The sequence below is a fragment of the Rhopalosiphum padi genome, chromosome 1, assembly GCF_020882245.1.
Source record: "Rhopalosiphum padi isolate XX-2018 chromosome 1, ASM2088224v1, whole genome shotgun sequence".
Lineage (NCBI taxonomy): Eukaryota > Metazoa > Arthropoda > Insecta > Hemiptera > Aphididae > Rhopalosiphum > Rhopalosiphum padi.
The window spans coordinates 26,774,681-26,789,469 of record NC_083597.1 but is presented as its reverse complement, the minus strand read 5'-3'; the positions used below and the strand labels follow the sequence as shown (position 1 = coordinate 26,789,469).

Sequence of the window (14,789 nt, the reverse complement as noted above, 5' to 3'; positions counted from 1 at the left end):
ATATAAGCTGAAATTATTGAGTGGAAAATACAAAAAATGGAAAAAAATCCCCAGTAGACAATATTACACTTCCCAGTTAGCCATTAGGATTAGGTACCTACACACAAGTACTCAACTATATTAAATTATTAAATATAAATGTTTTAAACACTTGCGCATTATTGTAAATTTTTAATTACAAATGCAAACATCTATGTAGTACCTAACTTATTATTAGGACTATTAGGAGGCATTTTTAAAAGTTGTACTTTAAACAGTGTTTACTTTATACCTACCTACTTTAATAGTTACTATCGTAGAAAAATTCAAATAAGTATATAAAATGTATCGTTTGGTCGATACGCGTAAAAAAAAAAAAAAATTATTAAACAATAGTTAATAATTGTACAAAACATACACACTCAAAAACGAATAACTGTAACCGTCTATAGGTGATACTTTCAATGTTTTTATCAATTATAATATTCTATTTACGATCAAATTTTCAAAATATTTCGAATCTTTTTGAGCTACCAATATGAGGTCTGCACGGGCTGATAATTTTCAGACTGGTCATTTTTTAAGTAAGCTCGGCTCGGCCTGGTAACCATTTGTTGTATGTAGCCCGGAAACCATTTTTTGTAAGTCCGGCCCAGCATGGTAATTTTTTTAAGTAAGCTCGGCCCGGATAGGCCAATTTTTTATGGTTTTTTTTTTTTTATTGTATTCATAAACAATAACTATAATTTACTTATAAGTTATAACGACATATTTATAATGAAAACATTTAATATAATTGATATATAAAAATTTTTCAATATAAAATATCACTTTATTATTTATACATTTAAATAAAAAATTAAATAATATATATTATAATTAAATTTTAAGAACAATTCTCCATTTTTCATAGAAGTACGGCTCGTTAATTTTTGTCCAAAAAAATGTCCGGCTCGGCCTAGAATTTTATAGATCCGGCCTGGCCCTAAAGCCACCCGGGCTGGGCTTAGCCCAGCCCATGTAGGTCTGTACTACCTATACACATAAATAATAGGCATCAGAAATTTTCGATTTATTTTAATTTCTTTTGCATAAATATCGATTAACAAATATTCACTGCTAGAAATGCTTGAAATTTAATAAAATGCTCTACAAATATTGATAATTTCTCTATTAAAAAAATCAAAAATTCATAGTAACAATATTCTTTTCATAAGTGTTTAAAGTTAGAATTTTAAAAAATTCACAAAAATTATTTTGTGATAAGGAATTCAAAGTTTTTTGAATCTTTCATTTCTTGAAGTAATCACTGAAGTATGTTTAATGTTTTTTTTAATGACATTTTCATGTCCTTCAATATTTATCAAATTTTTGTTATAGATAAATATATATAAATTGATCATATTATCTCTTGACTTCAAATGAATCTTTCTTTAACTTATAACTTACATTTACACTAACCTTTAATAATAAACCAAATAAATTATTTTAATATATATTATGTTGATTTTAATAATTTAATTATGTAATGCACTTAAGCCTTACACATGGATTTAAATTTTTAAATTAATAAACAAGATAAATGGTATAAACAAATTTTAATAAAAAAATAATAGTATACAATTAAAAATCAATAACTATCATTTATTTATTTTTTTTCTTTTTTTCTGGAGGTTGTACAAATTTAAATACTTTTTTATCACCTTTATTCATATTATTGAATTTTCCCAAACCCCCGCCACCATGTCGTTTTCGTGGACGAACTGCTTTTGCGTTTAATTCTACAGCCGGAGGTGTAGTAAATCCAAATGAAGCAGCGACTTTTGTAATATCCAAAGTGCCAACATCAAATATCTGTTTGAGGTGGTGTGAATCATAAGCACGAACATAAGACTTAAATGCTTCTTTTGCAGATATATGTAAGAAATAATTTTTAGCTACGAGTTTTTCAAGTTGTAGTTGTATATCTGATATTTTATTCCATGAAAAATCAAATTCATTTAATGGTACTTTTGCTTTTTTTAAATATTGTAAGAATCCTAATTCTTCAGGACGTAAAATTAATAAAGCATGTCCACTGCTACCTTCACCTCGAGCTGTACGTCCTACGCGGTGAATATATTCCTAAAAATGTATAATAATAATTAATCAATTTGTTTATTATTATTATTATATTTAATTATAAGTACAAACTTTGGGATCATCAGGGGGATCAAATTGAACAATCCAATCAACTAATGGAATATCTAAACCCCTGGCAGCGACATCAGTACATAACAATATACCGGTTTCTGCATTACAAAACTGGAAAAATGTAGTTGTTCGCCTTTCTTGTTTTTGTTTACCCTATATCATAATGAAACAGAGCTATTAGATCACATTTTAAATTATAATTTGAATAAAAAATCTTACGTGTATGCACATAACAGGCAAATCTATGTAATTTAATAATTCATGAAAATATTTGACTGCCAAACACGAGCTAAAGAATACCATAACTTTCTTCTTTCTATTTTTTTTTAAAAATGTAAATAACAATAAGAATCGTTTTTCAGATGGACATACAACATATCCTTGTTCTAAACCATCAACTGTAGCTTCGTCTTTACTGTCATCCACTCCAATATAAATGGGTTCTTTTTTCAATGCAAATGTAGTCAGTGCATCGGTTTTAGGTGTTTTAGTAGCACTGAATAACATTGTTTGTCTCCGTTCTAAATACACATAGGTTTTAAATTATAATAAATCGATATAAACAAATATTTAATTATAAAAACTTACTAGGTAATAAATTTATTATTTGTTTTATTTCTTCCTCGAATCCAATATCCAAAATACGATCAGCTTCATCAATAATGAGACATTGAAGATTTTTATAAAGAAAATCAGGAGAATTTTGTAAGTGATCTAATAATCTTCCAGGGGTGGCAACAACTATATTTATACCTAAAAATAAAAATAATTTATTTTATAAATTAAGTATGATTGTAATTGATATAATAAAATTTTTCAGAAAATTGTCCAGATATATATTATACTATTATATACAACAAAAATACACACTAAAATATATTCTGTATTAGAAATTAATAATTATAGTTGAACAATTTAAAGGTTTATGTATTATATTAAGAAGATATCAGTGCATAATTTTTTTTCTTTCTGACCCACATGCAACATACCAAATTAGTGGTACCGATATCAGTTTAAAATTGTATTACAGTAAAAAACAAAATTTGAGACAGAAAGTTCCAGTATACAGTGAATTTGTTATATTAAATAAGGGACAAAATATATGTACTTAAATTCTATTATCTATAACTTGTATAAATATATCTTATGTACTACCATTGTCCACCACACAATACTATCCACCTAAATTAGGTATTGCATTCACAATATACTTATCCATAGTAATGAGGTACCACAGTAATACAGTATTAAATTTGCATTTAATAAAATTATTAATATTGTGATTTTTAGCTTTAATACTACAGTGAATTTAACCTACTGTCAAACTTAAAGGTAAGAGCATTATCTATGGTTGTACATTGTTTATTTTGTTTTTATCTACTAAATTTTTATTTGTTTTACTATATGTGAGCATTTTTAAATTGTTTTATATAAAGAAATAAAAGTGTGCGGATAGGTAATCACTCTATTGTACAATATATTTTAAGTATATTATAATAATCATTAATTCGAACCAACGATTCTGTCTAATTTTTTGATAACCATGGTCACCAAGCAATTTTTCTATAATAATATAACAATTTTAACATAATATGTTCTTATTAGATTCTGATCACAGAAAGTATTAATTTAACAATGGTGTTTTTTTATTATTTATTTTTGAATCTGATTACTTTTTCTTGTAAAAAAAAGTACTCTGATCATCAACTATGAGGAAGGTTTCTGATAAAATAAAAAATTTAGTTAAGGTCTAAATTAAAAAAAATAAGGTGTTTACATTCCTTGGTTAAAAAACGCATATAAAGGGATATGTATTGTATTGCATACAATTTTTATCTATAGTTAATAAAATGAAAATGTTGTAAAATAATTACCTTTAGACAATTTTGTAGCTTCAGTTTGTCTATTTGCACCTCCCATCATAAGACCATAGGTGTGATGATGGTGTTTCATCAATTCTTTTAACACACCATAAGTCTGCATTGATAATTCTCTGGTAGGAGATATAATTATACAACCAGTACCATTTCTGGGCATGAACTTAAGTTTATAAATCAATTCTACAGCAGGTATTAAAAAAGCCAATGTTTTCCCACTGCCAGTTTTTGCAGCTCCGACTAAATCACGTCCCTCCAACAATGGTGGTATAGTTTTGGCTTGAATTTCAGTCATTACTGTAAATCCCATGTCTTCTATTCCTTTTAATGTATTTTCACATACATGGCCTTCTAGACTGGAAAATTTTCTGTCTTCAGCCATTATTTTCAACTCCAGGCTGGAACCTGGAAGTGCTGTGAATAAAAAAAAAGTATAAAAATCACTTGCTCTCAAAATTAGATTATTAAATACTTACATTTGTCGTCAGTCATTTTTTCAATTTAATAAAACCATTAATACCACAACAAATATAATTAGACTTATTTTGAACTTGAGAAAAAAATTGTAACTTAATTAAATAATATTATGAAGTATGAATTATTGAAAATGAAATCATTTAAAATGATTAGTTTTAGGTTATGTGTACAAACTTCAAACTACAAATCACACATGAAGCATGGTATAAATAAGTGGTTAAAGTGGTTGTACCGTTAGTATTTTCTGTTCACCGGTGGTTACAAATACAATTATTGGTTATGTTTATAAACATTTTTGATAATAATTTTGATTGTGATATTATTTACCAGGATTTAAATATTTTAAGAAAATTTCATATTCTTAACACCATTTATCAACTATCAAGTACCGACAACCAACTTAAAGTATTTAAAATGAGTGGAAAAGAAGCAACTTCAGCTCCTGAGAAAAAGAAAAAGGAGAGTATTTTAGATTTAACAAGGTTAGTTGATAATAAATAAATGGAATTGCATGAAAATTACTTGGAATATACGATGATTATAATGTATTTTATGTTTTCTTAGGTACTTAGAAAAAGCCATAAGGGTTAAGTTTTCAGGAGGTCGAGAAGTATCTGGTATTTTAAAAGGATTTGATCCATTAGTAAATCTTGTATTGGATAATACTTTAGAGTATTTACGAGATCCTGATGAACCTATGAAATTAACGGAAGATACAAGAACATTAGGTTTAGTTGTTTGTCGAGGTACATCAATTGTACTAATTTGTCCTGTTGATGGTATGGAAGCAATTGCCAATCCTTTTGTACAACAAGACTAGATGTTTAAATTATATTTAATGATTAACTAATAATAATTATATAGCTGGGTTTTTATGAGCATTTATCAAATGTCCATAGGAATGTAGCTTTTAAGGTTTTATCATTTTCCATTATGCTTTTCTACATTTACTTTTATATAATACAAATAAAAATTTCAATAAAAGTTACAAAACAATAAATTTAAATATTGTATTTCTGTAAATTCAATATAAATCTATCTTTTAAAATCATGTTTTATCATTCATTAATCTTAAAACCTAAGTTTAGTTTTTATTATGAATATCTTTTTATTAACAACTCCTCTATTCAACTCCTCTTCTATTAATATAATAATAATATTTAGTGTACATAAAATGGATCATGATTATGTATAAAGAAATAAACAGTTTGTATACCAAGAAGTTATATTTTATTGCGATGTAATCTAATTTGAAGAAGGTGCCACTATTTTATATGCAACTAACAATATTGATAGAAAATAATTCTTTGACATACTATGTAAAAAATTGTTGAATATAGCATTGAATTTTTTTTTGTGATATATATATATTGTGTTTATAATAATAATATTATATCAACTTTTTAGATTCTGAGTTGATAGATAAATGTATTGATTTTAAGATGGTTTTTATATTTTTTTTATGTGTTTTGTAGTAGAAAATTTATTAGCTTTGGTGACTTATGGTAACAAATTAGAACTAGTTTGTAATTTTTTCTTTAGGAATTGGGTCAAAAGTTAAAAATTGAAGTACTTTTAAAAATAATCAAGTAAAGCAAAACATAAATTAATATTTAATAGGTAATTAATATAGTTTATCTGTTGTATTTTAAAAACAAACTTGTAACCGAGTCAAAAAAGGTTTTTTTTATAATTGTCTATAAAACATTTTTGGCTGGTAAGAAACGTTAAAAATTTAATACAAGGTTCCTCATGACCTTTTAAAGTTATAATTAAGGGGCCGCTACACCAGCATTTGTCTTCTCTGTTTATCTCCCACATAATATAGGAATCAAGATACTCTGTATTTCCACGATTACGACTCTCTGGTTTAGTTTAGGGCAAAAGCACCTATAGTATATTTTATAAAGGAGTATTTCCTGTGCATTGACCGGATAGATTTTTAATATTTACATTTTTTATAAATATAAGTATGTTTTAATTTAAAATAATTTTGACTATTTTTAACCATTAATAATTTATTTTAAAATTGTAAATATTAAAAATCTATCCGGTCAATGCACAGGAAATACTCTTCTTTATAAAATACAGAGTGCGGCATAAGTCGGTTCCCGCTGTCTTATCGAAAAACTACTTATTATTATTATTATTAACAGCGGGAACCGACTTATTATGCCGCACTCTGTATATTATAGGTGCTTTTGCCCTAAACTGAACCAGGGTTGTAAATTTGTAATCGTGAAAATACGGAGTACCTTTGTTCCTATATTATGTGGGAGATAAACAGAGAAAACAAATGCTGGTGTAGCGGCCCCTTAATATAGGTAAACTTCAACAATTAATAAGCATAAATCTACAAAAAAAAAAATTTTAAGCATTCCTATCATCAAAATCTCGAAAATTAGCAAGTTATTTTGTAGTTAAACATTTTTACCTAAGATTTGTTAATTTGATACCTACCAGAAAGTTATACGATTTTTGTTATTTTATTGTTATTCAAAAAAACGAATAATATACTTGACGTTTTTATAAAATGTTTGTATTATAATTTTTCATGTGTAATGATGGCCAACCTTTGTAGTCAATGGCTAAAAAGAGTTATTATCAGAATCTTATAGTATATACATGTTCACACAAATTCCTACATTATAATATAGTAATCTGTGACTAATACTCAATAGTGTATGACCTTATTCCTTAGTATAAACAAAACTGTGCTATCCACTCGGACTGTACCCATCGATCATCGACCAGATCCCTACAAGGCTACAACGATACTCTCTCGGCATATACCTCCGTTATCGGTTGGTAGTCATGTGTAAACAAGTGGTTTAATATAAGTTCATTATAATATATTAGTATGTTATATTTAAATTAATAAAAATATTATTTTAAGTATGTTAAATACATTGAGTGTATTCTTAATTATTAACTATTATACTCTGTTCAAAATAAGATCGTGACTCGTCGACCAACTTGAGCGCATGGGTGTTGGCTTTACTACATAGCAGGCGTACAGATAATTAACTCGTGGTGTTGACAAACGTGTGTTGTCTGACGGACTCTGACCTCAGCTCGACGAAAACTGGTCGCCGCCGAGCCACGATCTCATTTTGAATAGAGTTACGGGCAAACTATACAATTTGGACATTTTCTACAATGCCTGGGCATTATATAAAATGGCCTTCGTATATTAGGCAATATAGATAATATAATTTTTTTTTTAATAGTAAAGTATTATCAAAATATAATGAATAATATATATTTTATACTATAATATTTATATAATTATAATTTATAGGTATTATTAGAAAATATGATATTTTTTTAACCAAATTGAAAAATTTCCGTGCTGTCTCTCGCGGTGTTTCCTAGCTGCGGACAAAGTGACAAAAACCATGTAAGTTGTGAACGGAATCTTAAAAGGTAACATACAAATTGCGGATACAAATATAATATACTAGTTAAAGATAAATTTCCAATTATTATTTTTGATATAATAATGATTGTGGACGTTGGGAAATTACTGTTTGATATATTGAAGATATTGAGACGACTGTCAAAAAATATGTTTAATCAGTTTAACGACAACCTTACTCGTGCTTGCTTAATATCTGTCATTTTTCTGTTCGTTTATTTGCTGTATAAAAATGTATAGTGAAAAACTTAGAGTTACATCACAGAATAAGTTATTCTGTGGTTACATGCTTACATGTGATTGACGGACGACGGTTAGGTTCCAAACACGGAACTGCAAGTGCAAAGCAGCTGAGCAACTATGTTTATCAAAATGCCACGGAAGCAAAAAATTCGGATGCGAAAATAAGTGATAAAAAAATAAAAATAAATATTATATTTTGACAATACTTTACTGTTAAATATTATAATAGGTATCTATATTGCCCGATATACGAAGGCCATTTTAAGAGAAGTAGAAAATGCCCAAATTGTATACTTTGCCCGTAACATATAAATATATTAATATTAAACTTATTTCTTACTCTTTGGTTCAGCTAATAATTGGTAAGCCTCCAGTTGGATTAAGGTAAGTAAATTTATCATATAACTAAAAACTAAATCCTAATATACATATATAAATATATATACATATTATATAATGTATATGTTATGCGCAAAAGTCAGAAATGTCATATTTCGGCATTTGCCCGGGTAAACCTAGTTGTGAGTTTGTGACCAACCTCATTTGGGCAAAACTGTAACGTCCTATTTTACTATAAATGTTGATAAATATTCATTTTGTCGAAATTTTTGAAAATATAATGCACGATCCCACATAAGTTGATCTGATATCTGTATAAAAAGTACATAAATATAATTTTTATTTTTATGTATTTGAAGTTACAATTTTTTCAAAATTCATTAAGACCACAAAAATAACAAACTGTAAGTATTTTGTACCTAGTAAAAACAATTTAAAAATCTTAAATTTTTATAGCGAAGATTTTAGAATTTAATACAATGTTCCTCATAACTAGTTTATACTAAAACCAAAAAAATCTAAAAAAATATAGAAGTTTAATTTATTTTATAGTTTTGAAATTTTTGCAATATTTAATATAGATTAATTTTAATATATTTTCTATCTATTTCTACTTCCATGTGTCTATATCACAAGACACAAGACACGAGGTAGTAAATACTAAATACATTTTATGATATGTATTATAAGGTAATTTATTTTGCTATTAGTATTTTAAATTTGTATAAGTTAATTTAATTTTTCACGAAAGCTTTTATTATATTATTAATAGGTACTTCATAAAAAAAAGGCATAGTCAGGGGGAGGATAAGGATAAGGAATAGATGTAATATAATTGCATTTAGGCATGTATGGAATCGAGAAATGGGGTGGAGGTAAACTTATGTCAGGATTACAAGGTGGTGTAAACTCATCTTCTAAATCATCAGACGGTGGAGGTTCAGCGGTTGAAGCTCGCTGTCGAGGGTCTATGCACTTCTTTTCCACAGCATCTGTAGTAGTTTTAAAGTTTTCTACCTCTTTCGAAAGTAATTATTTTGTGTTAATAGAAGAAAATGTATCTTTAATATTACTAGGCAGTTGAATTTCAGATGCTAATGGGCCCCATTATTTATAAAATCAATAGATCCATTGCTTTGCCTTTGGAATCTAAGAAGGTAATGTGCCATAATAGTCATAAATGAAGACTCATAATATATTATTGCAATACATAGTATATTATGTTTATAAAATTTAGTGATCATAGTTTTGTAAATTATGACTTACAATATCTTCTGCAGAACTACTTATACAATTTAGTTGTAATTACATGGTGATAATTGATTTAAAATAATATTGGACATTTTATTGTTGCACGGATACCAACCTCGTATTTTTTAGGTAATGTAAAAAAGCTTTTATTTTTTTAAAACAATTAGTATGAAATTAAGTTTACGGAAAATTAATTCATAAATTATTGATTATTTATTATAAATTATAATACTACTATACATATAGGTATTAGCTATTTTCACAGTTTAAAATAAAAATCGTATAAAATAATAATTCAATTCTGATTTTACGGTTCACGTCTTCCCCTGAAAAAAAATATTTGTTTTTATATAAACCAATTGTTTTCTACGTAGTTAAAGATAATTACAATACCTAACTAAAATTAATAATTTAATATTTATTATTAGTTTTACTCGTAGTAAATGTCATCACAATTATTTGTATTTGTCATTGTGTCAGATGATGTATTCTACATAGGTACAGAACATTGTGAATCTGAAATACTTTTACATTTATTTACAAACATAGGGAAATTTACAGTAGTTATTGTCGTTTAGAATGTTTATAATATAACATTATAGTTTCCTATCATTTTTAAGAATACTCTATATAAAAATGTGATTAATAGTTATCACTTATCATTGTATCTGTTTGCATATTAATGTATTGATATAATATACCCAGGTAGTATATACTTAATACTGTATACTAATATAATGTAATAACTTATAAGATATCAAACTGATGATACTGTCTTAAAAATAATAAAAATATCATAATACATATCATTTTCATACATTTTAATATAATATTTTAATTTTCAATAGGCAGTAGTTATGAAATTATCAAACTATTTTAAATAAATACATACATAAAAATAAGAACTGCAGATAATCACATAAAAACAAAAATATGCCAAAAAAGAAATTAATTTAGAATTGAAAAAATTGTAGAATATTCAACAAAAAAAAAAAAACAAAAAAAATTAACCAACATGATTATTTTAAATATTTACAAATTTCCGAAATAAACAACATAAAACATAATTATAATTTTATTTTTTATTATATTAAATAATGCATGGCAATATCATCAGATTGATAACTTATAAATTGTAGTATTATATAAAATTATAAACTAGTATTTTTACAATTATTGAATAATTAGTTAAAATAATATATGTAGTGTATAAACTTACATACTTACCTATTTTTTACCGTGTAGGAACTTACATGTGTATCTTATACTATCGTGTAACTTACTTTACATAACTTACAATAATGTAATAACTTGCATTCACCCATTATTTATTTATTTTAACGGCTGTCACTCAATTGCGGCTCAAAGTGACCTTTTTCTTTTTCATACCCTATTTGCAGCCCGTACAAATTAAGTAGGAAATACTTTTTTCTGTAGTTATTAAAACTAAATAAATATCAATGTCACATCCGAGTTTGGTCTAAAGTACTAGGGTCTAATCGTATGTACTATATTATTTGGGTTAGGAATTTTATCTGGTACTACACTACTAGTTGGGTCCCGTTTTTTTTGGTACTATACTAATTAGGTGCGGAATTATTTTAAGTAAGTTAGTAAGTAACAAAGTATTTTAAGTAAATATTTTATATAAATGAAAAATATTAAAAATGTTGACATTGACAGACTTGTTATTTTTTCTAAATTCACATAATCCATTATTAGCTATTTTAGCTAATACTCTTTTTTTGGTATTTTCCACTATGAAATATATCAGTGCTCAATTACGATTAGGACAAATTTAGGACAGAACTGGTGGAATAATTAATCGATTTCATTTTGTAAAATATTAATGTCTTATATATTTTTACCAACACAATAAATGTGATTTTTTAAAACAATATTTTATTTTTATTTATATTATACAATATCTATTTTTATAGTTTATTTATAACAAAAAATTAAGGGCCCAACTAGTGTGGTACCTGTAAAAAACCGGGACCCAACTAGTATAGCAATTTTTAATTCGGGACCCATCTCGGATGCTGCCATCAATGCACCTTACGTATTTTAATGTACATAGAAAATAGCGCAATCAAAAGAGCTAACAATAATTTACGTGAATTGTGCATTCTAGTCCATTAAAGACGAGAAAGCTAATAAACTACAAGGTTATAAACAAAAAATTTTGAATTTTGAGTTTATAAAAATCAATCGAATATCGATAACATAATAAATTATAATTGTTTTTAATGCATGCCTTTTAATAATTCAACTAGGTATCTATTTTACTAAATTAACTATGTATGTATACTAATACAAAGGTTTTTAGGTAGGTATACCTAAAATAGCTATATCATTATGACATATAAAATATAAATATATTATTGATTTATTTTATAAAAATAATTTTTTAAATATAATAATAATTATACAATATACTTTTAAGAGTAGACTATATTATAATAACTGTAGTATTAACTAAATGTTGATATATTTTATGTAATGATGTGTAAAAAAATCAAATTATCTATATTATAATTTTATTTTTACTAAACCCATTGATTAAATATACATATATTTAATCAATGCTAAACTTATTTTATTTATACATAGATACAATATTTTAGGAACTTAAGTGTGTTCGGACGCAATTGGAATACTTATATTTGGGATGCAACTTAACATTTCCGATTTCAAGCAACTGATTATCTTTGTAAGGACAAAGAATTTATAAAGTTACTTTTATTTTTAACAATGCATGCATTTTATATATTCATATTGATCAAATGAATGATAATAATATTATGATTGTTAGAAATGTATATCCTAAACTTGAAGAATAATCAAATAATTTATAGATGCTAGACAAATACGTAAAACTGGTAAAATATGTATTGCTGTATCGGATTCGTACTTAATTTACTAGGCACTATGCCTATACCTTACTATTATTGTACAATAAACGATGCAACCGAGGCGGAAATAATACGATTATCATGTTTCTTCTCTTAGTTATAATACCACACAAAAAAAATAAGTAAAAGGCATTATGCCTATAGTTTTATGTGGTTGTAGTTTGATTATAGTCTAATTCTATAACCCACTATAAATAAAATATAGTTACTAATTTTAATTAAAATTTTAGTGGGTAGGTATAGGTACTTTTTAATATGATTAGAATAAGCAAAATATATAATATGCTGTATGTCACAAAATATACACAAATTATAATCATTCGCAGAGCCGGATTAAGGGAAGGGGATAAACGGGCTATAGCTCAGGGCCTTCCAAAAAAATACTACGGGCTTGCAGCTCTACAGTTATATTATTCGATCGAAAAATGTATTATGGTAATATGATAACCAGACAATGGTTAATATATTCGGAATCAGCTGGAACAGTTTTCGGTTTTCCATGCAAATTATTTTCATTTGATAGTAAATTAAAGTCTTTATTTTCGAAATCAGGTTTTCATGATTGGAAATATGCTGATGGATTGGTATCTAGTCATGAAAACAGTATAGAACATAAAATGTAGTAAGGTCGTGGTTAATTTGTCAAAATTATAATTTTGAAAATTATGTGAAAGTGTTAAGTGGGAAAAAAAGTTTGAAGTCGATACTTTCTTTGTTATTATAAATAAATTGACTTATGAACTTGATAGAAGATTAAATTCTTATAATGTTTTTCTTTCTCAATTCAAATATTTAATTAACTTTAAAAATGACAATGAACCAGACATTGATTCATTAAATAACCTACTCAGTTTTACCATAACGATCTCGATAACTTGAAAACTAAAATATCTAATTTTTATCATTATATCAAAACAGTTTCTTCAGATATTAATAGTTATGGTGCTATAGCAAAACTTCTTTACGAACAAAATCTTATTGCGATGATTTGCAAATGTATATATTGCATTGAGATTATATACCTGATAATACCGTTGATTTGTGAAGCAGAACGTTCATTATAAAAGTTGGCTCTAATAAAAAATCGACTAAGATCTACACAGATTGAACGCATTAACAATAAATTATGTCAATTTAAAATGGCATATGTAAAAACTCTCATTTAATGACGTTTTAGATACTTTTGCATTAAGTAAATCAAGAAAAAATACTTTAAATAATCATTTTTTTGTATTTTTGTATTATTACCATACATTTTATGTTTTAACATTTAATCAAATTGTATTTTTTAATAAATTAACTAGGTATATAATGTAAATTTGTTCTCTGAAGGAAAATATTTTTCTTATTTAACTAATAAATATTAATTTATTGACATAGTACTATAAAAATAATTTTTTTGTAAAATTAGGGCTCCCTTTGCCCACGGCCACTAATTTCATTAATCTGGCTCTGACCAATTGTAATCAATAAGTTCATCCATATGTAACAGTAAAATGACTTCTTCAGCTTAAGTTATTGTACTAAATTAACTTAAGTTAAAAAAAAATGACTAAGTAATTTAAAAAAATTGAATTTGAAATGCATCTAAGCTTTATATATATTATTTTGTTTATGCACATATTATGTTATTAGCATATGTATATTTTTATTTGGTACGATATTGTACAGATATCACCTATTTTTTTTTTTAAATAACAGTATTTAAAATATTTATTTTCTGACATTTAAAAGTAGGTATTAGATATTCAATATAATTATTAAAACATAAAAAAAAAAATCACTATACAAATAATTATTTATTCGGCTTGAATACTATTTAGAATTCTCGTTTATTTATTGTTTTCATGCTATATCTTATTAAATTTATTTTTAAAAATATAATATTCATTAATAAAATAAATTTACAGATTATAATATAATATTTACGTATTTCTGATTTCAACAAATATCGTTAAAGTCGTGATATGATATACCACATAGTACAAATGTCGAAATAAATAATACGATTTAAATTTATTTCGATAAATTAATATCTTGATGAGTGAAGTTTGTACTGCCTTATACTTTTCTGCTGTATATACGACACCATAACAA

The 14,789-nt window shown here is 25.9% G+C and overlaps 2 protein-coding genes across 2 annotated transcripts; one reads left to right on the top strand and one right to left on the bottom strand.

The window, feature by feature from the left end:
- Nucleotides 1–1,560: 1,560 nt before the first annotated feature.
- On the bottom strand, nucleotides 1,561–4,687 carry LOC132931988 (probable ATP-dependent RNA helicase pitchoune). The gene is made up of 6 exons (XM_060998144.1): nucleotides 4,526–4,687; nucleotides 4,047–4,463; nucleotides 2,761–2,925; nucleotides 2,392–2,693; nucleotides 2,173–2,325; nucleotides 1,561–2,103 (listed from the first exon to the last, which is right to left on the bottom strand). Exons 1-6 carry the CDS (start codon nucleotides 4,539–4,541, stop codon nucleotides 1,624–1,626), a joined length of 1,533 nt encoding a protein of 510 aa, XP_060854127.1. The 5' UTR covers nucleotides 4,542–4,687; the 3' UTR covers nucleotides 1,561–1,623.
- A 146-nt stretch (nucleotides 4,688–4,833) lies between these two features.
- Nucleotides 4,834–5,892, top strand: LOC132931989 (U6 snRNA-associated Sm-like protein LSm7). Its single transcript, XM_060998145.1, has 2 exons — nucleotides 4,834–5,008; nucleotides 5,091–5,892. The coding sequence occupies exons 1-2, from the start codon at nucleotides 4,941–4,943 to the stop codon at nucleotides 5,344–5,346; spliced, it is 324 nt and encodes a 107-aa protein (XP_060854128.1). The 5' UTR covers nucleotides 4,834–4,940; the 3' UTR covers nucleotides 5,347–5,892.
- Nucleotides 5,893–14,789: the final 8,897 nt, after the last annotated feature.